Source organism: Crocodylus porosus, unplaced genomic scaffold (assembly GCF_001723895.1).
Source record: "Crocodylus porosus isolate Cpor-Errol unplaced genomic scaffold, CroPor_comp1, whole genome shotgun sequence".
Classification (NCBI taxonomy): domain Eukaryota; kingdom Metazoa; phylum Chordata; order Crocodylia; family Crocodylidae; genus Crocodylus; species Crocodylus porosus.
The window spans coordinates 77,741,850-77,765,568 of NW_017728947.1; the positions used below are offsets into that span (position 1 = coordinate 77,741,850).

General features: G+C 44.5%; 1 protein-coding gene across 1 annotated transcript in view; it reads right to left on the minus strand.

Moving 5' to 3' along the window:
• Window positions 1-338: 338 nt before the first annotated feature.
• The window catches only part of ALKBH1 (alkB homolog 1, histone H2A dioxygenase), a 27,304-nt gene continuing 3,923 nt past the window's right edge, over window positions 339-23,719 (minus strand). Inside the window, exons 2-6 of the mRNA XM_019552125.1 lie at window positions 18,702-18,810; window positions 8,779-8,941; window positions 3,710-3,800; window positions 2,313-2,506; window positions 339-1,837 (exon numbers count right to left, since the gene is read on the minus strand). Coding sequence (XP_019407670.1) covers window positions 1,426-1,837; window positions 2,313-2,506; window positions 3,710-3,800; window positions 8,779-8,941; window positions 18,702-18,810 — 969 coding nt within the window. The 3' untranslated portion in view covers window positions 339-1,425. The remainder of the gene's footprint in view (window positions 1,838-2,312; window positions 2,507-3,709; window positions 3,801-8,778; window positions 8,942-18,701; window positions 18,811-23,719) is intronic.

Here is a 23,719-nt window from a genome sequence, read left to right on the forward strand (position 1 = left end):
TAATCATGAACTGAGCATGTGCATTAGATCAGATTACCTTATGCTCTGTGATTGACAAGCCTCCAGGTCACCCAGAGGGCACATTCTGGGGGCCTGTCTGTAGTTTCAACTCCCTGTGATGGCAGCACCAAACTTAAGATTTTTCCTTGACATGTGGTATTGCCCCAAACCCCCCAACCAGCACATCAGATGACCCTGCAGAACTCCACAGGGTTCCTTCCCCACAGATGTCGTATGGTAGTCGATCTGAGAGAAGTCAGAACGAGACAGCACGAGGGATATGGCAGCATTAATGACACAGCAAAATAACTAAACAGAAAAAAAAGAAACAAACTCTCCAAGACAGATAGGAATCTTTAATTTAAAAACAGAGTAAGTTTATTCATGGGAAAAGCACGACAAAATACCCCTGGGATAGAGAGTGACACGCCAACAATTAAAATTGCATTAAAAAGCAGATAGGAAGGTCTGAGTCCTAAAGAGGATGGGCACAAAAGCCAGCATTTTCCTTATTTAGTTTCAATATATTTACTTGTTGGGCAATAGAGATAGTCTCTGATTAATTTATTTTTTAGGTACTTCATTTACAACTTCATTGTTTCTGCTTTAAATTATTCTCCTCACTCTGCTCCTTAAAGAAGCCAGGCTGGGATTGCAGGACTACATTTCTGTGGGCAACTAAAAGGACCAGTTCCAAAGTAGGGAGCCTCCATCACACGGGGAGTGGAGACAGGAAATTTGAACAGAAGTTTCTAGATCATCTAGGAAAGCCGTTGCTCCTAATTATTTTGCTCTAGCCCCATTCATGAGCTTAGTCTCTGATGGTATGGAGGGCAGAACTACAGCTGACTTAACTCTGTAATTGATGTCATTCTGCCTTCTGCAGAAGACTGTTCAAGACAGTACTTTGTATAGGAGATGGCCCCACGCTTAATGTGCCGAAAGTAGATATCTCCTTCAGGGGCCTGTTTTCATTTAGTCCTAAAGAATCAGCAGCAAACTTCAGAAGGGCTTTGCCAACCCAAGAACCAACTTCAACATACAAGCAATCACTCTCTTGTCTGTGCTGGCACCTACTACCCACAGACGCCATGGCATTTATAAACATTAAGAAACTGAGTATCCAAATCCAGTGATGGGGGCATTTTACAGGTAAGAAAACTGAGGTACAGAACAGAAGTAATTTGCCCAAAGTCAAACAGAAACAGAAATTGCATCGTAAGTCTCTGGCTTGTGCTCTGGTCACAAGACCAACCTTCTTTCTCTTTTAAACCTTCCTCTCTTTTCCACCTCCATCTTCTAAAAATAAGGACTGGAACTACTCTGCCAGAGTTCCTCATTTCCTCTATAATTAGAGGGTGATGGAAACCATCTGCTCCATCTGGAGATTACCATTGGGCCAAAGGCCTGGGTTCTCTTCACATCTCAGCTGTCTGCATTTGGCTTGTGTCGCTTGGCTTTACTGTCCTCCTGATGGTAAGAGTCTTTAGAAACTGCTGTCTGCTCAGAATCCTCTGGAAAGCTCTGACCATCAGGCAGCACCTGCCTGATGGTCATATTAATGCGGGAAGTCTGCAAGTACTTGGCACAGACCTGCCAGTCCTCTTCAGAGCTGTGCTCAATGACTGAGCCATCAGGGAAGTCTGAAGGGAGTGCCAGCTCCAGGCATGAGGGCAAAGCTGTCCCCTCAAGGTTGGGGAGGACTCGGGGAACAGCATGGTACAGTAGGCGGCTGAAGCCAGACATCACCATGATATCTCCACTGTGCATGAACATGGCTGTAGGGGCTTCGTCCCGCTTCAGGCCCCCCAACAAAAATATGGAGGATTGTCCAAAACTAGGGAACGAAGATGTATGGAGAAAAAAACAGAGAGATAGAAGTCAATTAGTGCAATCATTATGTGGAAAACCAGGAGATTTTATCAACTACATGCCTTTTAACAAATCTGAGAGAGCCACAGTTACAAGTTTAGATTTAGCACATGAAGAGACCAACAGCACTGGCTTAAGCTAGGCAGTGTGGGCAGATGCCATACCAGCTCGGCATATGCATTTCATCCTTGCTGTTTAGCACCTTTGGCTACTCTGCTAGTCCAGAACCAAGCTCCCCACTCTGCTGAGGTATATTTATCCTGAGCTGCAGCATCCACTGCTACTCAGGTCACTGAGTGTCCCTCAAGCATAGTTCTGCTTATGAACCTTACTCCTCACCTATAGTGATCCTGCAAGTTTACCAAAAAATGAATTCAACAGGAGATAAATGGATCTGCTACCCTCCACAACACACCAAGGTCTCCCCTCAGCCAACTCACCTGAATGATAAGAGAGGGTGGGAATGATCCAACTCAGATTCATCCACATGAATTCCCAGAGAAGAATCAAAGTGATAGTAATTCAGGATCCCTGCCTCAGCTTTGAAGCTCTGAAACCCACATGCTGCAGCCACTTGCTTTGATAAGAAAGCAAGGTCAATGGGGAAAGGAGTGTAGTGATCTGCTGAGTATATCTGGAAGGAGGAGGAGGAAGAGAGAAACATTTAAAAAAACCAGAACCTAAGAGCCTAGACATTTAGTGAGAACTCAAGGGTATAGCTTGCAGTTTTGCAGAATGACATCTTGGTTGTCCCCACAGTGGTCATGCCATGAGCAACAGGAGGACAAAACTTCCCTCAGACCCTTAGGTAAATTCAGGCCTATTGACCCATTCAGTTCTAGGCCTGTGCTGAGATTGCCCATACATTGCTAAGTATGCCAAGTGAAGGGTATTTTGGGCCACAACTGAAGCCAATCTCAAGACACTCTAGATTTCTCAAGGGCCACTGAGTAGCTGTCAGAGAGGAGCTACTCGGTCATGGCTTCAAGTTGCCAACCTAACAACATAAGGCTCCATTTTCTATCACCAAAGCTCCAAGCTAACCAGCTTATCTCCTCTTTAAAAAGTAAAACCAAACCAGAGTTGAAACCCTGCTACTTCCCATTTCTCCCTTTCTCAATAAGTATTTCTGACTGGGGAGACTGAGAAGCAGCAGCTGCATTTTTATTAAGGCTGTACAGTAACAGGTTTGCCCTATACAGATAACATTGCAGACTCACTTAGTTATGTGTCTGCAATGTGCTGAGAGACTGTGCTCTCTTTCTGCACTTTTCTCCCAGCCTCACAATCTGATTAGAAAGGTCATTTTTGTTTCAGAGATCTTCAGCTGCCTCAACCTGCCTGGTAGTTGGTGACAGTATGCTATTGCTTTAGGCTTGAAGTTTATGGTCAGAACAGGAGTAACCTCCTCCTGCCATGTTCTCTCATCCACCCCTCATCGAAAGGCAACATTTTTCAGGAGTGGCTCATCTTCATGTACCCAATGCCAGGGAATACCCTTCACTCTTACAATTATAACTAATCCAAGTGCACTTCCTTGCAATGAGGAAGAGACATTCTGTCACCTGAGAATAAAGGCTGAGATCTGGAGGAATAGCATGCACCACTGCACTACCTCCTAAAATCAAGAATGTAGCTTTTACCATTAAGCCTTCCATATCTGGTTCAAACACCTCCTGAAGATAGACCCTTGTGGGACATGAGGATTTCACAGCCATCTTATTCAAGAATGTCCTCTCCCACCCTTCTCCTAACATGTTTAACCCCTTCCTCACTCCAACATCATAAGCAGGCAGGAAAAAAAAGGAGAGGGGAAAGCATAATTCCCTTTGAATACCTTGTTATCCCAGTTGTAATGGTAACCAAGGGTCACCCAGCGTAGCTTTTCCAGTAAACTTTTGGGTTCTTTCTTACTGGAATTTTTCCTCCTAAAAAGGTTGAAATTAAAAAAAGACAACATCAATTTCCAGCAGAATTTCTAACACTAGTGCATGCAGGAAGTCACTGTACATACAGCAGCCTATGGAACATCTCAGAACGCACCTTTGATCTGCAGAGCCTGACGCTCCTCCTCAGCATGGCTGCTCGGAAAGTTCAGTTTATACCATTTGCACAAAGCTTTCTGGGCCTGATGCAAACTCCCTTCTCTGCATTGTCAATATAAAACCTCCAGGGCAGGGAAAGGCAAAAAATATCAGTGAACTGGAGGAGTACATTTAGAAGAAAGGGAGACAGCTGAATAGGTACCACACTGGCAAGTTACTGCTAAACATGAGGAGGCTTGTCTCTGAACAGTTGATGGGTGTAAACACGGGAGGACTATTTATTTAAGGTAACATATAGGGTAGATCTAGAAGAAAAGAAGAAATCCTGTGACAGTACGATGAGCTGGCTGCATCTCAAAGGATGCGTTAGTAACTACTGCTTGGTGCATATACAATGAGTTTGATAGACTGACTAGAAAATAACCTGTAGGAAACAATGCTGGTCTGAGTATGGAACATATGTTGGGTGAGTTAACAAGTCTGCTTCATCTTGTAATCTTTCAGATTCTAGACTACTGCTGCCATGCTATGCAGAACAAGAAACATAACCTGACATATTTTTATGCGAGACAATATCAGAATGGAAATGTCACAGCATTTTGTCAACAGCTGTTCTGAAACAAAAACCCTAATATAGAGAGGCAATGGCCTGAGTCAGCTCAGCAGTTGAGAAAAGATGGAAGGCCTCAGAACAGTCACCTAAAATGTTCTATTGCTATAGGGATAGGACGATATTTGTCAGGATTCAGCAAAGTGTACTGCTATAGGAGGTCACACAACACCACACTGGTGGTAAATACAGAAGCAATCGCGCAAAAAAAGAGACAGCTTCCAATTCACTTAGTGCAACCCTGCAGCTCCCCTTTCAAGCAAGAACATGAAAAGGGCGGGGGGGCAGTGTATATGCAGAATATTGTAATAAACAGTAGAGCCAGGCTGTTAGCCTAACAGGACATATTGTTTCTTAGGAGGCAGGAGCTTCATGTCCTCGTCACAGCTGAATTTCACCCAAACTTCTGCACTCAGCCATTCCTTTTCTGTCTGAATAAAGACCTTGCTTTTTCTGCCCTCTAAAGTACAATGGTCTGAAAACAACAACACACCCCTTTGCCTGCACATGGGGTAGGAGCTCAAAGGCCTTTTCCCTCATGTCTTAGGAACTTTCATGGTGCCAAGATTAGTGAGAAAGTCACCACTCTAGTTTCCTTCTTTGAGATAAGGATAAGTAACTACACTAATCAAAATGCAGCAACACGCTAACTGCCATATGTATGTTGGACTAAACAACTGTGGTTTTTGAAGACGGGTGACGTGGCACTGAAAGCAAAAGAACTCAAGTCTGTCTCCAAACACACATCAAGAAAAACTTAACATTTGCAATTAGGAAAGTTTAATGAGGACCTGTATTTTCAAATCACCCTTCATGATTTCATTACAGTGCCAGAGGTGTTCAGATGATGCCAGTGTCTCCACTGTTGCATGCTTATTTTTCCAGGCCTTCATATTTCATACGTAGCTGCCATGGAAGAAAGGATGATTCTTCACACACTGGGAAACTATAAATTCCTAAGAATGGGCTAATATGGAGTGTTAGAGGTCAGGACTGTGAGGTTCTTAGATAGCTGAGGGTGGAGGAAGGTGTCAGTACTGAAAAAGGGTCCTACTGATTAGAACAGAAGGGAGCTAGCTGAACTGTGGTGTGCACCCACAGGTCAAGAACAGCTTAGAGAACTTCAGACCAGGACTAAGATGCATCCACTTTGTGAATAGGAGGGCTCTAGTACTAGATAAGAGCAGGTGATAGGTCACGCCTAAAATCCATTGGCAAAGATATGGAAGGAAGCTTGAATAAAGCCTGCCTGCAATAAGCCTACCTCTAATTAGCTCTTAATTCTTCTCTTTCAAAAGTGCTGTATTAACTTATTTCAAAAGCCCCACAGCAGCAGTGCTAAAAGGCATTTAATGGCTCCTCTAGAAAGTGAGTTTCTAGAGATCTTTTGGGGGGGTTTTGGAAGCTGTATGCTCTAAAACCTACCTCTTCCTGCTAGCATCACCTTCCTCCTCATTTCCCTAACAGTAATGACCAGTATAAACACCTTTCCTCCCTTGACAAAACCGCTGGATGTACTAAAACGTCTGGAGTGCATGGTAGTTTCCATTACTCAGGAGAGGACCCAGGTTCCCTTCTGTCAAGGAGAACAGCATGGAAGCCCCTAGATCCCACACCAAGCATGGAGCTCCTGCCTGGATGGGATGAATCTGTGCCATCATACAACCAGATTTAGCCATCTAGTTAATTGTTTTAAAAGCCATCTTAAAACTGTGTGCAGACTTGAAGTGGACACTTCCTTAGTTCAGCAACTCTCTCAGCCATACGCACTGACTCTGTGGGTGCTCCGGGGCTCAAGCACCCAACAAAAAAAATTAGTGAGTGCTCAGCAGGAGGCAGATGTTAAAATAAATTAAAAAACGGGTTTTACCAGAAGCAGCGTGTGACTTCAACCTGGCTCTGCAACATCTGTAAAGATTGGGCACTTCAGCAGGGATTTTTGGTGCTTTTAGCTAAAGCCGATTCAATCAGCTATAAGCACCCAGTCTTTACAGATTCTGCAGATCCAGGCAGAAGTAACATGCAGGGCTTGGCACAGGAATGTGTTGAGTTAAAAGTGAAGGTCTGGGGGTTTTATTTATTTATTATGTCTGCAAGCACCCACTGGCAAAAAAAAGTTGGCACCTATTCTCTCAGTAGCCCCCAAAAGCTTTTGCCTCAAGATGATAGATAAGCTGGCTGGATTACTCCCTGTCCCCCAGTGAAAGCACCCATGCAGCAGTTGCTCACTGTCTCAGACAAGTGCTTCATAAAACTGCCAATGTTTTGCCCAACCATCATGCCCCGTACAGCACTGCTTTCAACCGAACTGGAACCAGCTGCAAATTAACCTGATCACTCTGTGCACATGTAGAGGATGCTGCTGGGAAAGGTGTCAAGCATGAGCAGCAGTCCAGATTTCTCTACAGGGGGTGCTGTGGACCAGCTTTTCGAGAGCAATTTTCAAACTGGACTGAACATGGAAATGTAAAGCTAGCACTTTAAAAAACAAAGGGTTGTATGCTTCTGTATCCAATTCTGATTCTGGAAAACGGAGGGGAGAGCTCAACCAACCAGAATTCTCTCCCAGGTACAAGGCCTCATCAGCCATAATTCTCCCTATGCAAGGGGTTTGGGGATACAAACTTAGCATGTGCCATTTTACTGAAGAGGAGGATATGGGCTGCAAAGGGAGGATGCCACAGTAAGCAGTGACATGTGAAATCAACAAGGCTAATGACATAAATTCTGTGAAGACTGAAGAATTGTAAACAAGCCACGCATACATTTTATTTTCATATGTGACTTCAGTGCTGGATGAGGGATGACAGTTTGACAGCCTGGAGAAATCCCCAATGTACCTTCCGATCAGGTACAGCATAGGCAGTAGCAAGACATGCCTCTCTTGTAAAGTATGCCTGAGATTGATCACCTCTTGGGCAGAGGAAGGATGTGCATTAAATTATATATTTAATATTTGGCTTCTTCACCAAGACTGGATGGAAATTAATGCCAGTGGCAGTGATCAAACACCAGTCAGCAAAAGACATGTGCAGGCAGAGGTTGTTCTGGAAAATGAATCCCTGTAACTTATCAGAATGCAGGGTGGCTTCCCCCTCCTCCTCCCCTCAGGGGTGGAGAGAAAATAATATTTTACAGCAGGTTTGAAGGAACTTGTGGGGAAAATATTTTACTTTTATAATGGGACTGTGGTGCCCCATCTACTCCTTCAGTATGCTAGAGACAGTTCTCCTCCCTTGATAAAAAATAAACCACACCCAAAACAGCTGTTTTTCCTAGACAGGACAGGGAATGGCCATATCCATGGCAGGGGAGGAAAGAAAATAAATGGTTTTGGAAAGTGTCCTTGGAAAATGAAACACAAGACTGACAAGGAAGGACAGAAGGACTCTGACTCTTTAGCAACTTTATTCAGGGGTTCAGGGTACAAAAAGTTGGCCCCTCTGGGGTCCAGGTCCAATATACAAAGCAAAGACAAACAAATTACCATCAAACCAAGAGCACCATGCCATTACATTCATAACATCACACCGTGACAGACACCTTCACTGTATTACACGTTGCGCCTAACATGCCATTATGCAGTTGGGACACTAGCCACATGGTCATACAAACCAAAGCCCTCTATAAACAAACCATTCCTACCCTGCTCTATCCAATCATACACGTGTCAACACCTTCACCTTCCCACACAAATAAAAAAGCAACCTGGTGAGGGCCTAGGGTAGGAAGGAAGGAAGGAGCAACCTTTTATTTATACAGCATCAGTTCTGATTCAGAGAGAGTGAGGGGAACTGACTGGTTCAGAGTGCTGAAGAAAAAAGTCCTTTCACCTCTAGAATATAGGTTCCAATCTAAGGTCTAGAAAGATCGTGCAATCCTTAATGTCTGGATTCAGCGAGACACAGCTTCCTGATCTGTAGGATGTCAGTTCTGAAAAGCAATTGATACTATACACTTATCACTTGACTAATGGGTCGAAGCAGTTTGCAACTAAAGAATCCTATTCCCTGGGTGAGAAGTGGGAGGTTTAGCAAAAGTGAACAAACAGAATGAAGACCTAAATTGAATTTCAGGTATGTCCAGTTCAGTTCCCCTCCTTGCATTCATCTTCTTGTAGCCAATCTTTTGCCAGTTCTCTTCCCCACTAATGTGTATCATATCAGCCAAACCAATCACTAGAAGTCAAGTCTTGTTTAGGTTTTTATTTTTTAAAAACTGTTTGAGGTTATTCTGAAGGACAGGACTCACCTTAACTGCTCCTTGCTCCGCCCCCACAGATCAGTGGTCTCCTCAGCAGTCATGTGCCTGTCCAGGTTGCACACATTGGGCTTTCGTGGGTACAGCTTCAGACACTGTTTCACCCAGTGACGCTGGCAACCTGGAAGGAAGGGGTTTGGGATGAAGATGAACCCTAAAACATGGAAATAAGAGAGAAAAGCATGGTTAAGCATCCTTTCCTTTTTTTTCTAAACCATGCAGAGCGAAGTGGTGCAAGAGAAGGGGGAAATGGGACTCTGCCTCATGTGCTTTTTCACTGACCCTACGTATCAGCAGATGCAATCCATTCTTGAACTGAATCCATTTTATAACCTGTGGTTGAGTTAGAAATAAAGAGCTGAAAAACCCAAAGGGTTCTATGAGAAAGGGTTTCAAGAAAGATAGACAGGAATTAGGCCAGCCTGAATAAAGAGAACTGACAGGAAGAGGTCTATTTCCCAATTTAACCCCAGTTACAGTTGACAGGAGAGATGTGAATTTAGGAAGGAAGGAAGATAGTATTCAGTCGCCTTACTGAATATGATTTTACTTTTGGAATGTTTCCTTATAATTCATCAATGAGCCCAGAATACTTACACTGAGCCTGACTTTAACAGTCTCTCTAGGCTTCAGACTAATCTCATTGCCATGTCTGAACTCTGTGCTCTTTTTGATACCTCAGTGACCTGAATTGCACAGAATATTTCACAGACCCAGAGAGTCTGCAGCATGAAATCTCTCTTTCCTTTGTTTTCCACCAATTTCCAAAGCAATCCAATTAAATCCAGCTTAATGTTTTATACCTGCTAATACACGTAACAGGAACATTAAAAATATGTCCAATCTCCCTGTTGCTGCAGTCCTAGTTGCTATCTATGTCTTTGTGATTGACTTTAATTGACAAACCAAACAAAACTTTGGCTAGGGTACATATTAACTTGGCCATCCAAATGTCCCACTTAAGGTTCCAGCAGTAGTCTGTGGAAGAGAAATAGTAAAAATGTACTGATTTTCTTAGTCCAGAACTCAGCAGACAGTAGTCCATATGACAATAGTCAGGACCACAATTTGCACTAACTGGTATTCCAGGAGAAGAGCCAAGGTCTGAAGTGACCTAAGACCTCTTCTCTATAAAAAAGGTTGTCTCCAGGCCAGGGAGGAAGCACAATGGTGATGCGTGACATGCAGGGGAAGCTGCCATTGTTCTTTTGCACCTGTGCTCTGGTTCTAGAACAGCTATCCAACACTGTCAATTTGGCAAATTTCACCAACCCAAAATTAACATTTCATGTAGGGGAAAACAGGCAAGAGAAGTTCCAGAATTAGCTCTGTCAGGTCTTTGTGAGCTGTGAAGATGTCCAAAGTTAAACAGAGATGAAAGCAGAAGTAGGCAAAGCCTAGGCACAAAGTGTCTGTGGGATGCAAGCTTACCTTACAGCTTTGTGAAAGGGGTAATAAAAGCACAAGAAAGACCTCCTGCCAGCACTTCTCACAAGCCGTGCAATAGTAAATTAACTAGCTTAGAAATAGAACCCTCAAGGTATTAATATGTTATTGCTCACTCCACTCACTCCCTTGCCTCCTCAGACCAGTGGGTGCCTTCAGACACCTTTGGTTACAGTATGTTCCCTTGCCACAAGTATTAAAATTATTTTCTGTTGGTCTCTATATGTAACAGAACAACACTTTTTTCTTCTGTGTATTTTCTATCTGGGGTTCTTGAAGCACTTCACAACATACTGCATTTACTCAAATAGAATAAAAGGTTTTTTCCTTCATTTAACATGGAAAAAAGAAACCAGGTCTGAGATTCAAGTATCAGCTGTGGCAGACCATGTGGTCTGGGCAGGAGAGATCACGTGACATGGTTTGGGGAGGACAAAGACCACATAGTGGCAGAAGGCCTGCTGCAGCTGTAGCTCTGACCCAGGGCAGGAGCTGGGTCTAGGACTAGGACTGGAGCTGCTGCCACTGCTTGGCTAGGCTGGAGCTACCATGTAGTCTGTGCCCCAGAGTCAGAGCCAGAGAGCCACCACATAGGATAAGTGGCAGGTGGGACAGATGCCAGGGAGGAAGGCAACGAGGCATTCAGGCCCCAAAGGGGAGGGGAAGGCAAATGGCATGGGGAGGGTAGTCACGGGGGGGAAATGAATTTAAGATGATCCCCCCCAATAATTCTAGTCTATGAATGGAAAATTTTATAACAAGTTTATGTTTTTCTGTGTAGAGAATCAAATTGAGGGGTCATCTTACATTCAAAGTTCTCTTAGATTCGGGTAAATATAGCACATGAATTAGTGTTAAGCTAGGATTATCTCTATTTTATTGATATAGGAGTTGAGGCACAGAGGAAAGAAGGGACTCACATGAGGAATTAGTGGAAAAGCAATGACCAGAACCAGGTATTTTGATTATCCATCTGATGCTACAGAATATATTTAATTCTCAGTAAATCTTTGTTGCCTGCTAGTTGAAATGGTATTCAAGAATCAAAAAACAGATCTGCTTGAGAATATGAATGAGGGAAGAAGAGAAGGCTTACTGGTGAAAAAAGCTGATCACCTCTGCTACTTGGTTTCAGGCACAGATTTCATAGATTTCTAGGGCTGGAAGGGACCTATTAGAGCATCGAGTCTGATCCCCTGCTCTGTGCAGGAAAGAGCACTGGGGTCAAGTAACCCGAGTCAGGTGCTTGTCTAATCCTCCTTTTAAATGCCTCCAAGGTATCATCTCTCAGCCTGCTCTTGCAGAGGCTGAAGATATTCAGGTCCCTCGGTCTGTCTTCATAGGATCTTACCTGCAGGCCCCCAACCATATAAGTAGCTTCCTCTGAACCCTTTTCAGGTTATGCACAACCCTCTTGAAGTACAGCGCCCAAAACTGGACGCAGTACTCCAACTCTGTCCTCACCAATGCTGCATAGAGGGGAAGTATCACCTCCCTAGACCTGCTTGTGATGCACCTATACTAATGCAAGAAAGAGCGCAGTTAGCCTTATTACCTCGTCACATTGGCGACTCATGTTCATTATTGCGTTGACTATGACCCCGAGATCCCTTTCCGCTGCTGTCCTACTTAGAACAGTACTTCCCAGTCTATTTTTTGGTGATTCTTTCTCCCCAGGTGCAACACTTTGCACTTATCTTTGTTAAATTGCATCTTATTCTGATCCGCCCACTTCCCCAGTCTGTCCAAACCTGCCTGAATTTGCTCCCAACCCTGTAGTGCTTGTACTATATCCCATAGTTTGGTGTTGTCTGCACATTTGGACAGTGCTTTCTACACTCTCATCCAAATCACTGATGAAAATACTGAACAGTACTGGTCCGAGGACAGAGCCTTGGGGGACACCACTGCCCACATCCCTCTAGGTAGAAACTGACCCATCCACCACCACTCTCTCACTGTGTCCCATAACCCAGTTTTCCACCCACTTGACTGTGAAAAAAATCCATGACACAGCTATTTAGTTTATTTATAAGAATTCGGTGCAAAACCGTATCAAAAGTCTTTTTAAAATCCAAGTAAATAACTTCTACCTCTGGTCGTGCATCTAAACACTTTGTGATCTGGTCATAAAGAGAAACCAGGTTAGTCGGGCAGGATCTGCCTGCTATTAACCCATGCTGGTTGCCCCTTAGCATTGTGTCACCTGCTGGCCCCCCACAAATGTGATCCTTAATGATTTTTTGTAAGGTCTTGCTAAGAATAGAGGTGAGGCTAACTGGACTATAATTACCCGGGTCCTCCTTCCTCTCTTTCTTGAGGATAGGGACCACATTGGCCCTTTTTCAGCCCTCTGGGACCCGTCCTGAACGCCATGAGTGCTCAAACAGTTGCACCAGTTGTTTCGCTGTGACACCGGCCAATTTCTTTAGTACCTTTGGGTGAAGACCATTGGGGCCTGCCGACTTAAATACATCCAATGCAAGAGGAGGGAGGAAGAAGGAGAGAAGCCAGGCTAGGCACTAGATCCTGCCCAGGAAAGGCAAGTGATCCAGCTGCCTGTACCTTTGGTTTAACTGACTATTTGTTTGTTTGGTGGGCATGTGCTCTGATAAGCTGGGAGTGAATGTTGAGTGCCTGCTGATTGCTGTGGGATTGCTGCCTGGGCCTGAGTCAGCTTAGACAAGCCATCAGTGAGAGAGCTGAGGGCTGGCCAGGTAAGCAGAAGAAGAGACACTGTGTCATCGTTGTAGGAGACTCCTCACTGAGAGGAACAGAGGGACCCATGTGTTGTCCAGATCCCACAGTGCACAAGGTCTGCTGCCTGCCCAGAGCCAGGATCAGGGATGTCACAGCGAGAATTCCTGACCTCTTCCAGCCCTCTGACAACTATCCCATGGTCCCCATCCATGTGGGAACAAATGATGTGGCCAGGAGTAGTACAGACCGTATCTTGAGTGACTACAGGGCTCTGGGGACCAGGCTTAGGAAGACGGGGGCGCAGATGGTCGTCTCGTTGATCCTCCTGGTCAGTGGTCGCAGTAGGCATCACATCACCTGTGTCAGAGAAGTTAACCCGTAGCTCCAGAGTTGGTGCCATTGTGCAGGTCTTGGCTTCCTGGACTGCACTTCCATGCAAGGGACCTCCTGGGATGCAATGGGTTTCATGTCTCCACAAAAGGTAAGAGTCTCTTTTCTTACCTGTTGGCTGACCTCCTACATTGGGCTTTAAACTGAGTACAACAGGGGATGGGGAGGCAGGAGATAGAGAGAGTCTAAAACCTACAAATTGCAAGATATACAAGAGTACACCCCAGGTAAGTACCAAGAGGCCCTTTGGGCATCAGAACAGGGGGCACCAAAGGCACTATTCAGAGCGCTCAAGTGCCTCTATATTAATGCTAGGAACATGGGGAACAAGCAGGAAGAACTTGCACTTCTGCTTGCGCATAATAACTTAGATTTAGTGGGGCTAACGGAAACCTGGTGGGACCCTATCCATAACTGGGTGGTACACACTGAGGGCTAACAGGCTGTACAGAAGGGACAGAGTAGGGAGGAAAGGGGGTGGGGTTGCTCTCTATGCAAAGGAGCATTATACATCTACCCTAATTAAAATGGGATTAGAGGAGGAGAAAGCTGAGGCATTGTGGGTTAGGATACATAGAGGTCAAGAGGAAAGGGACTTGGTGTGGTGATCTATAGCAGACCCCCACCACTAAGAGGAAAAGCTAGACTTGGAATTATTCAGGCAGTTCTCAGAGGCTGTACAGTCTAGGGATGTGGTTGTCATGGGGGACCTAAGCTACCCTGACATCTGCTGGGAGAAGCAGTCAGCCAAATCCAACTGCTCATGTCGGTTCTTAACCTGTGTGCAGGACCTTCACCTAACGCAGGAGTTATACAGTCTCACTAGGGAGAATGCCTTACTGGACTTGGTGTTGGCTACAGGGGAGGACATGGCAGGGGAGCTGCAAATTTGTGGTCACCCTGGGGAGTAACCACCAATCAGTCAAATTCACTATATGGTGTAGGGTGGGTAAGATAACCAGTAGGGTGGAAGTGCCTGAATTTAGGAAGGCTAACTTCAGTGTGCTTAGGAGTTTAGTCAATAATACACTACAGGATAGGAGTATTGGTGAGATGGGAGTCCAGAAAGGGTGGTCATTTCTAAAGGAAGCGATCCTTTAGGCACAGAGGGAGATGATCCCAGTATGAGGGAGAAGGGGGAAAGGAGCCAAAAATCTTCCTTGGCTAAACAGGGAAATCCAGGAGAGCCTAAGGGCAAAAAAGAAGGCATACAGGCAGTGGAAGCACAGGGAAGCTACCAAGGAGGAGTATACCTACTTGGCCCGCGCTTGCAGAGAGGCAGTTAGAAAAACTAAAGCAACTACAGAGCTGAGGCTGGCAACACAAGTTAAAGACAACAAAAAGTCTTTTTTAGGTATGTAGGGAGTAAAAGGAAGGTGCAGGGCAGCGTAGGACCCCTACTGAACAAGGAGCAATTAGTGACAGACAAGGGGGACAAGGCTGAGCTATTCAATGAGTTTTTTGCCTCGGTGTTCCTGAACAGAGCTCAAGATAAGTCTTCTAACGGGTTCTTAGATGGGCATCAAAGGGACACAAGCCCACTGACTGTTGACGCTGACTTGGTGCAGAGTCACTTGGATGGACTGGATGTGTTCAAATCAGCAGGCCCAGATAAGCTGCATCTGAGAGTACTGAAGGAACTGGATGATGTCATAGAAGAACCACTGGCATGGCTGTTTGAGCACTCATGGCACTCAGGTCAGGTCCCAGAGGACTGGAAAAGGCCCAATGTGGTCCCTACTTTCAAGAAGGCGAGAAAGAAGGATCTGAGTAATTACAGGCCAGTCAGTCTCACCTCCATCCTTGGAAAGGTCTTTGAAAAAATTATGAAGGAACATATTTGTGGGAGGCCAGCGGGAAAAATAATGCAGCAGGGAAACCAGCATGGATTCGTAGCAGGTAGATCATGACTGACCAATCTGGTTTTATTTTATGACAAGGTCACAAAATGCTTAGTCGCAGGAGTAGAGGTGGATGTCCTTTTCTTGGATTTTAGCAAGGCCTTTGATATGGTGTCTCATCCCATTCTCATAAATAAATTAAGCATCTGTGACACAGACGTTTACACAGTCTAGAGGGTGGCAAATTGGCTTAGTAGTCGCACCCAGAGAGTGGTAGTAAATGGGTTGGTATAGACCTGGAAGGATGTCGGTAGTGGGGTCCTGCAAGGTTCAGTCCTTGGACCTATACTCTTCAATGTCTTCATCAGTGACCTGGATGTGGGTGTAAAGTGTACTCTGTCCAAGTTTGTGGACGATACTAAATTGTGGGGTGAAATGCATACTCTGGAGGGTAGGCATTGTAGGCAGACCTGGACAGCTTAGAAAAGTGGACAGTACACAATAGGATGCAGTACAACAAGGAAAATGTAGAGTGCTGAACCTAAGGCACAAAAATATCCAGCACACCTACTGGCTGGGAAATGACTCCCTCAGCAGCACAGAGGCGGACCGGATCTCAGTCATAGTGGAACACTAAGCTCGGAGTCCAAGATGAACATGAGTCGTCAATGTGACAAAATTATCAGCAAAGCTAACCGCACTTTATCATGCATCAGCAGATGCATGACTAATAGAACCAAGGAGGTGTTACTTCTCTATGCGGCATTGGTCAGACTGCGGTTGGAGTGTTGCATCCAGTTTTGGACGCCGTACTTCAGGAAAGATATTGATAGACTCAAGAGGGTCCACAGGAGGGCCACTCATATGGTTAGGGGCTTACAGGACAAGCCTTATGAGGAGAGACTGAAGGACCTGGCAAGAGAAGGCTGAGAGGTGATCTTATGGCCACCTACAAATTCATTAGGGGGACGCAGCAAGGGATTGGAGAGGCCCTGTTTACCAGGGCGCTTCTTGGGGTAACAAGAAACAATGGTCAAAAACTGACAGAGAGCAGATTTAGGCTAGATATTAAGAAAAACTTCACGGTAAGGGCGGCCAAAATTTAGAATGGGCTTCCAAGGGAGGTGGTGCTCTCCCTTACCTTGGGAGTCTTGGAAGAGAAAGCTGGATAGGTATCTGGCTGGGGTCATCTGACCCCAGCACTCTTTCCTGCCCAGGCAGGGGGGGGACTCAAAGATCTGTTGAGGTCCCTTCCGACCCTAGCATCTATGAATCCAACCCCTCCAAGCGCCCCTTCCCTAGGTCAGCGCTGACCGTTGGCAGACTGGTATCTCTCTCATGCCAGACTAAAGTATCATTGGGTATCTGATAGAAAATATCAAAGGTATCTGATAGAAAAAGCTAGCTTCCAGGTACAGCAAGCATAATTTTCCTATATAATCTTACACCGCAGTGTAAGTGTAAAATAGCAATAATGCTGACTTACTTGAAAGCTGTATTAGGAGAAGCAAATCAAAGTGCTGAAATGTTCAGATAAAAGGTGCTACAGAAGGGTAAACAATTAGCATTTCTGTCCCAAACAGGCTTCAGTACCACTTTGTTGTTACATGGAACTGAATATTTGCCAATGTATTTGTATTTCATAACAGGTTTTCCATGTCAAAGCAAAAGAAGATACAAAGCCTTGAGAATACTCCATTTTGTTCAATGGGTAAGATGACTGGCAAGGGGCATCTAGGCACACAGAGATAAAATGACGATGACAGAAAATGTAAGCGTGCGAGCAAGTGTGTAAGTGTAAGTCCAGGCAGAGAGTAACTGCATCACAGGTAAACAGAACAAAAGCTAAGAGGGGTTGTTGGTTGTAGCTGGGTTGGTTTAAGCACACAGGCATTTCTTAAAGAGATCTTTCCAGAACTGCTCATCCTAGCCTTTAAACAAACACCAAACTTCACCACCAAAAGCAAACTTCCTATGATCCAAACCACACCAAATGAATCTAAACCATGCCAGTACAAGAAATATAACACCTGCCAACACAGCTCTACCAGTCCCACAATTAGTACATCTCTACCAGTCCCACAGCAGAACCATCGCCATTCCTGGATTTTAGGCCTGTACCTCCAGAAATGTAATATATCTTATCCAGTGTACCAAATGCCCTGATGGAAAATACGTAGCAGAAACCAAACAACTGCGTACCAGAATGAACACACATCAAAAACAAAAATATCCAATTACTTCTCACAAGACAATCACACTCCTTCTCTGATCTCTCAGTTCTGATTCTCAAAGGGAAATTACAAAACACCTTTTATATATGAGCCTACATGTTTCAATTCATCAATCTACTGGATACAAAAAAATCATGGACATTGGATTTATGATGCATTACAACCTGACATATAACACCCCAGGTAACCTGCCTCCAACTGACCAATTGCATTCCTTCACACATTTCCCCAACTTCCTCACCTCCTATCTCTACCTATTGTCTTCCTAACTTCTGCTCATTTGCATTTTTATAGACATGCTCGCTATAAATTTGCTTCTTTTCTACCTTGGAGAACATATAACATCAGCAGAGTCTCCCTATGCCTGACAAAGGGTCTTTGTGCCTGAAAGCTTGCAAAGATCTTTTTCCCAACTTTTGGTCTAATAAATGATATCACATCTACCCAAAGAACTTTGCCTGTCAAAGCTAAGAGGGTGCACAGGTGAAAGGTTCTTGATGAGATTGTCCAACTCTCAGTACTTCAAAGAGACTAATGGTTACTGGGGTTGTCACAATTTCAGATAGAGCTGACTAGGCAGCTTCAGAGCATAGAAAGGCCAGAATTTTATTTTCCCAGGCAGGAATTGTATTTGAGCCTAGGAAACTGCTTAGGTTACAATGAAAGGTAAGCTTACACAGCACATATTGCAGACAACATGCACAAAAAAACGCTGAAACCACAAAGACTCAAGAGAACTACCAGAAGCAACATCCTGTTGCTGGAATCCAGGGTTTGGGATCTTTTACCTCCCACTTAATTCCCGGAAAAGGTCCGCCTCCCTAAAGTCCCCTGTATCTTCACTTACTGCATTCTTTGTTGCATACAGTTGTTAAGTGTAGTTAGGCAGATGTCACATACATCTTTCCAGAGATTGCTGCATTTCCGACAACGAGTGGAAGGATTCCTGCAACACTTGTTAACATCTAAGATTCAAGGATGTTGTGGAAATGTCTAATTGTCTTCACAGGATATATGCCTCAGTACTTGTAGTCTCAGGGTCAAAGGCAGAGTTGGTGAAGCTAAGAAAAGAAACTGCACTCTTCTGCTCCCATTTTCATGCCCACAAGCTTCCAAAGTCTTAAGTTAGTTTCCCCCCATTCCCTCTTACATTTGGACTAAAATTTACATTATGGTCAAACCATATCAATTCTTCGCACAGGGCAAGGTAAAGCCACAGAAACTAGGGAGAACAAGGGAGGGAAATGCTCAAACTAGATGCAAAAGGCCACATTTGATTTTACTTGAAGCCAAATGCACTTACCGGGATAGCCATCCAAGCTGTAGGCTTTCCACTGGCGAACTGGCTGCAATCCTGCTCTGTAGGCATCTTGATCACTGACTGAAGAGATGCTTAGTTGAGACCTGACCACCTGACAAGAAGGAAGCAGAGATCAGACAATGAAGCAGCTTGAAGATGTAATATTCCTCCAAAAAAAGCTGGAGTTAAACAGGTTTATATTCAGCAGAGTTAAAAGAGAAGCATGAAAATCCTTCCTGCAGTATGTGAAGGTCCAAAAGGGGTGCTGCCAAACTTTATACAGCTGTACTGCACTGCATCAGCTTCTCAGAGATTCTAGTGAGGATAGGAGTTGTTCCCAGAGAAATATTTCCTTAGCAACCTTACAGGGAAATAAGGAAAAGTTAAAAAAATCAAGCAGAAGGTTAAAGCCTTTATCATATGTGATAGGTCAGAAGGGAAGTGACTTACCTTCCAAGAATAAGAAAAAGCCATATGGGGCCAGAAAGAATACTGAACTATATGACTATCTAAGGTCATGCTGGCAGTGAATGGGCCACTCTGATCCATTAAAAAGACAATAGTATTTGGCACTTGTTTAAAAGCGCTTCCCAAACCTTGGTAGTTCATCATTCATCTATCTTCCAGTGGGATGGTATTACCTTTATTTTGCAGAACTTCCTCCCTATCCTGAACCGAGATATTTCTCTGCTTCTAGTACCAGATCATCAGATAAAGGGTTAAAAGAATCATTTTTAAAGCCTTATTTGCAAAATGTATCTCCATGTTCTCTCTCAGTTCAGTTGTTCAGGTTGCACAGTGAGGAATGTGATACTTAGGCAGATACTAAAATACTTAGGCAGAGCTCCCATCTCCTTTCAGACTCAAAGCTGACAGTGCCCCAGTTTACAATTTTCTAAACCAAAGGCAAAAACCATACATATTTTATTTTAGTGTTAAGCTTAAATTATGCAGAAAACAGCAAGATCTGTGTAAAATCTGCGAGGCGACCCTGAATCCCTGACATTTTCACCAGGTTGCTCTATTCTGTCATTAAGAAAGATTTTCTGCTGCCAACCATGGGGGGCCATTAGCTCCAAGACTCTGGTCTGCAGAACGTGCCTTCAGAAAGGTTTCTTATGCAGTGAGGAGCATCACCACAAACTTCCCAGCTTCTCCCTCTCTTCCCCTCTCTCTCTATCTAAAAGCTGCTAATGCACCAGTGGCTGCCATAGTTTCAGAAAGATGGAAGCTGCTACTCCACCAAAGAGCTACATGTACTGAATCAGTTAAATAAACCTCAGAGATAGGCAGCTGGGAGATGTCTAACTTCACTGAAGCACTCAGTCATTTGCAACAGTTTCTGAGAGAATAAGAAGAACAATATATCTGGCCAACTTTTAATGGTCAATCATCATTCATAGGGAAGAGATGAACCCTTTTAGGCATAGGGAAAAAAAATCACTAGCAAGTTATCAAGTTATCAAATCATCTCAGATGATGGTAGGGCAGGAGAAAGACACACAGATAGCACTGACACCTGCAGTGCTTGGAATGTCCCAAGTGGGCTGCAGCATGGGACATCTATTGTGTTGATACGAAGATGTTTCAAGCCCCCAAAAGGAATAGGACATCAACGAGCCCTGCATTCACTCAGATACTATTTGTCAAGTGTAGTCCAAGGTACTGCATCAGGTTATCACAAGCTTCCTCCTACTGAAATAAGCACCACTAAACATCTATTGCATATTTCATAAGGGGACGTCTATAACACTTCACATCTTCCCCATGTAGCCCACATATCTCCCACAACACTGTTACTAAGAGACTAAAGAAATACAGACTAGATGAAAACACTGGTTAGAATGATCATCATGACCATGAGTAGTCATCAGTGTCTAGTTGGGAAGAGGTATCAAGCGGACTTCCCCAGGGGCCTGTCCTGACTCCGGTATTAACATCTTCATTAATGATCTGGACAATGAGATCAACTGCATGCTTAGCAAATTTGCGGATGACACCAAGTTGGTTGGAGTTGCAAACACTGGAGGGTAAGGCTAGGATCCACAATGACCTGGATGGATCGGAAAAACCAGGCCACAATCAATCAGATGAGATTCAAAAAGAAGAACAAGTGCAAAGTCCCATACTTGCAATGAAATAACCGCATGCATAATATAGACTGGCTAGGCTGCAGTACTGTAAAGAAGGACCAGGGGATTACATCAGATCAACGGTGCTCAATTTTTGGCCACGCTGGCCAAATGAGCGGTGTGGAGCTGGATCAGACTGTGCACCGGAATCAGGACCACATGCCCAGATCCAAATGGCACTGCCCAGCCCAAGAATACCATACAACTTCCACCTGGCTCTATATTTCAAGATCAGAGCACTGGTGTGTAGGACAGTGTAGGGCCCAATCCTGGCACAAAAAGTCCAGCAGAAGCAGTGCGGGGTCCCAGGGCCCCAGTACCTGGCACATGGAGCTGGGTGGGGTTGGTGCAGGGCCCCAGGACCCCACACTGCCTCTTGCTGGGTTCCCATGTGTGGAGACCAGGGCCCCAGAGCCCTGCACCACCTCCACACAGCCTCATGCAGGCATTGGTGCCCGTGTGTAGGGACTGGGATCCCAGAGTCCTGTACCTCTGCCCAGCCCTGCGCACAAGGATCAGACCCTGCATCACCTTGCATGCTGCATCCAGCATGCAGGGCTACAGCCCACAGGACTCCCCACATACCTGGAGGGAGCCCTGCAGATGAGGTGACACAGCACAAAGAACTGGAACTGGCCTGTGGGCTGTGGGCTTAGCATCCCTACAGTAGACCATAAGTTGAATAGGAGCCAACAGTGTACTCTTGCTGCAGAACGAGGTCAACAGAAGTCTAGGTTGCAGTAATCAGTGTCACTTACAAATCAAGGAAAGTCATTACTTTGCTCCATTCAGCATAGGTGAGGTCTCACTTGGAGTGCAGTGTCTAGTTTTGGGCCCCACACTTTAAGATATGGACAAATTTGAAAAAGCCCAGAGGAGACAGACAAAAATGGTTAGAGACCTGGAAAGCATGACTTGTGAGGAAAGGCTGAAAGAGCTAGGTTTATTTAATTGGGAAAGGAAAAGACTGGGAGGAGTGGGGGTGAGTGTTGATAAGTCTTCAGATAGGACTATTATAAACAGCATAAATATGGGTTTGTCTCTGTGGATGTAGGGGGCAGGCCTAGGAGCACTGATCTCAGTTCTAGCAGAGGAAATTTAGACCAGAGATTACGAGGAAATTACTGACTACTAGGGTAGTCAAGCATTGGAACAGGCTACCAAAAGGAACTGTGAAATCTCCATCCTGGAACTTTTCAAGAGTGGGTTAGACAGACACTTGGCTGAGATGGTTTAGTCAGGAAAGATCCTGCCTGGAGCAGGGGGCTTGACTAGATGACCAGCCCTACTCTTCTATCATCTTGTATTTCAAAGGTTTTAGTAAGGCTTTCACATTTATCAGTATCCTTTATTAGCCTTCTATTTGTTGTACAATCTTATGGGAGACAGCCCTGTTTAACAGTCTTTTAGGTGGTATTTACTGTTCTTTCCTTTAAAAGACAAAAGTTGGTTTAAATGGTGTGGAGCTGCTATTGTTATTGAGCCTGCTGGAGTCTGACCCTCCTTCCTTTGAGACAAAAGACAAACAGAAAGACTAGATGGTGGTGCCAGTTTCTTTGACCATGGGGTGTTGTTCCAAGGAGGATTACTAGGAAGAGATGGGATTGAGATTAAGACTGATAAACATTTAGGCTAGAAAAGACCATTATAATCACCTACTCATGTCCCACATGGCACAGGCCACAGAAAACAGCTGCTTTTTTTGTGAAAAATTCTTAGAGGCAAGAAATCCTGGGAAGAAGAAAAAAAGTGTCCCCAGGGCTCTAAGAGTAGCATTTTTCACTACTGTTAGTTAGGTGTTCTGTTTTTTCAAACAGGACTCAAACACAAAAAGCTAAATGGATGTACAGTTCAAACTGCCTTTCACTAAGAGAGATGCATCAGAATTAACACAGAGAACTTGGAAGGGTCAGCGCAAAAGTACTCACATGGAGGTAATTTCCACAGCACCATCACCCCTCAGACTGTTATGATGCATTAAGGAAAGCATTTGTGGGAAAGCAAAGCGGAATATGAACATGGAAATGCAGAGCAAGAGGAGGACACTTGGGACTGGCCAGGGTTGCTACCTATCCATACATTTAAATGTAGATCATAAAAAACATGGCTTAAAATGACTAAAAGAAAAGATGGAGTGGCAGTTAAAACAAGTAACAACTTGATGGAGACAGCAGAGCAGTGCCACCTCGTGTCTGAGCTGAAGCACAGCACCCTGCAGGGAGCAATTTTCTGAGGGCTTTGTAGCCCCCTTCCTTTCAGCCATCTGCTGCTGCTGCTGCATCTCATCACCTGCCTGTAACATTGCTGGATCATAGGTTAGGCAGACAGTTGTCCTTCTTTGGGTGGTCTGTGCCAGACTGATGGAAGAGGGGTGGGAGGGTAAGGCTGAGGGTGCACCAGAGGGTGCAGAATGGTATGAGGTGCAGCCAGGGGTACCAGGACGTGAGGATGAGCAGGGGAACCCTGGGGTGGGGGTAACACAATATAAAATCATTGCTGCAGTCTGCAAGCTTTTTACTGACAGCCAAGTTTTTAAATATTATTTTGTGTGTTAAATATTTAAATTCAGGGTGACTAAAAATCAACAATTTTTAAAAAGCAACTGATTTTATTTAAATCAGATTTTTTATTTAATTGTATTTTTTGATTTTTTAAGATGCTTGTTAAAAACAAACAAACCTACAGATAGTTTTAATTTAAGATATGTTAAAGCTCAAAGATATCATCATGGAATAGTAGAGGTGCACCGATAGAGATTTTTGGGGCCCATACCAATGGTCGATTTTTAACATGCCATATCGGACAATACTGATCCGATTGCTGATATGCACCCCGGCAGTTCAGAGAGCAGCATGCGGCTGATAAGTCTGTTCTGGGGGAAGGGGAGGG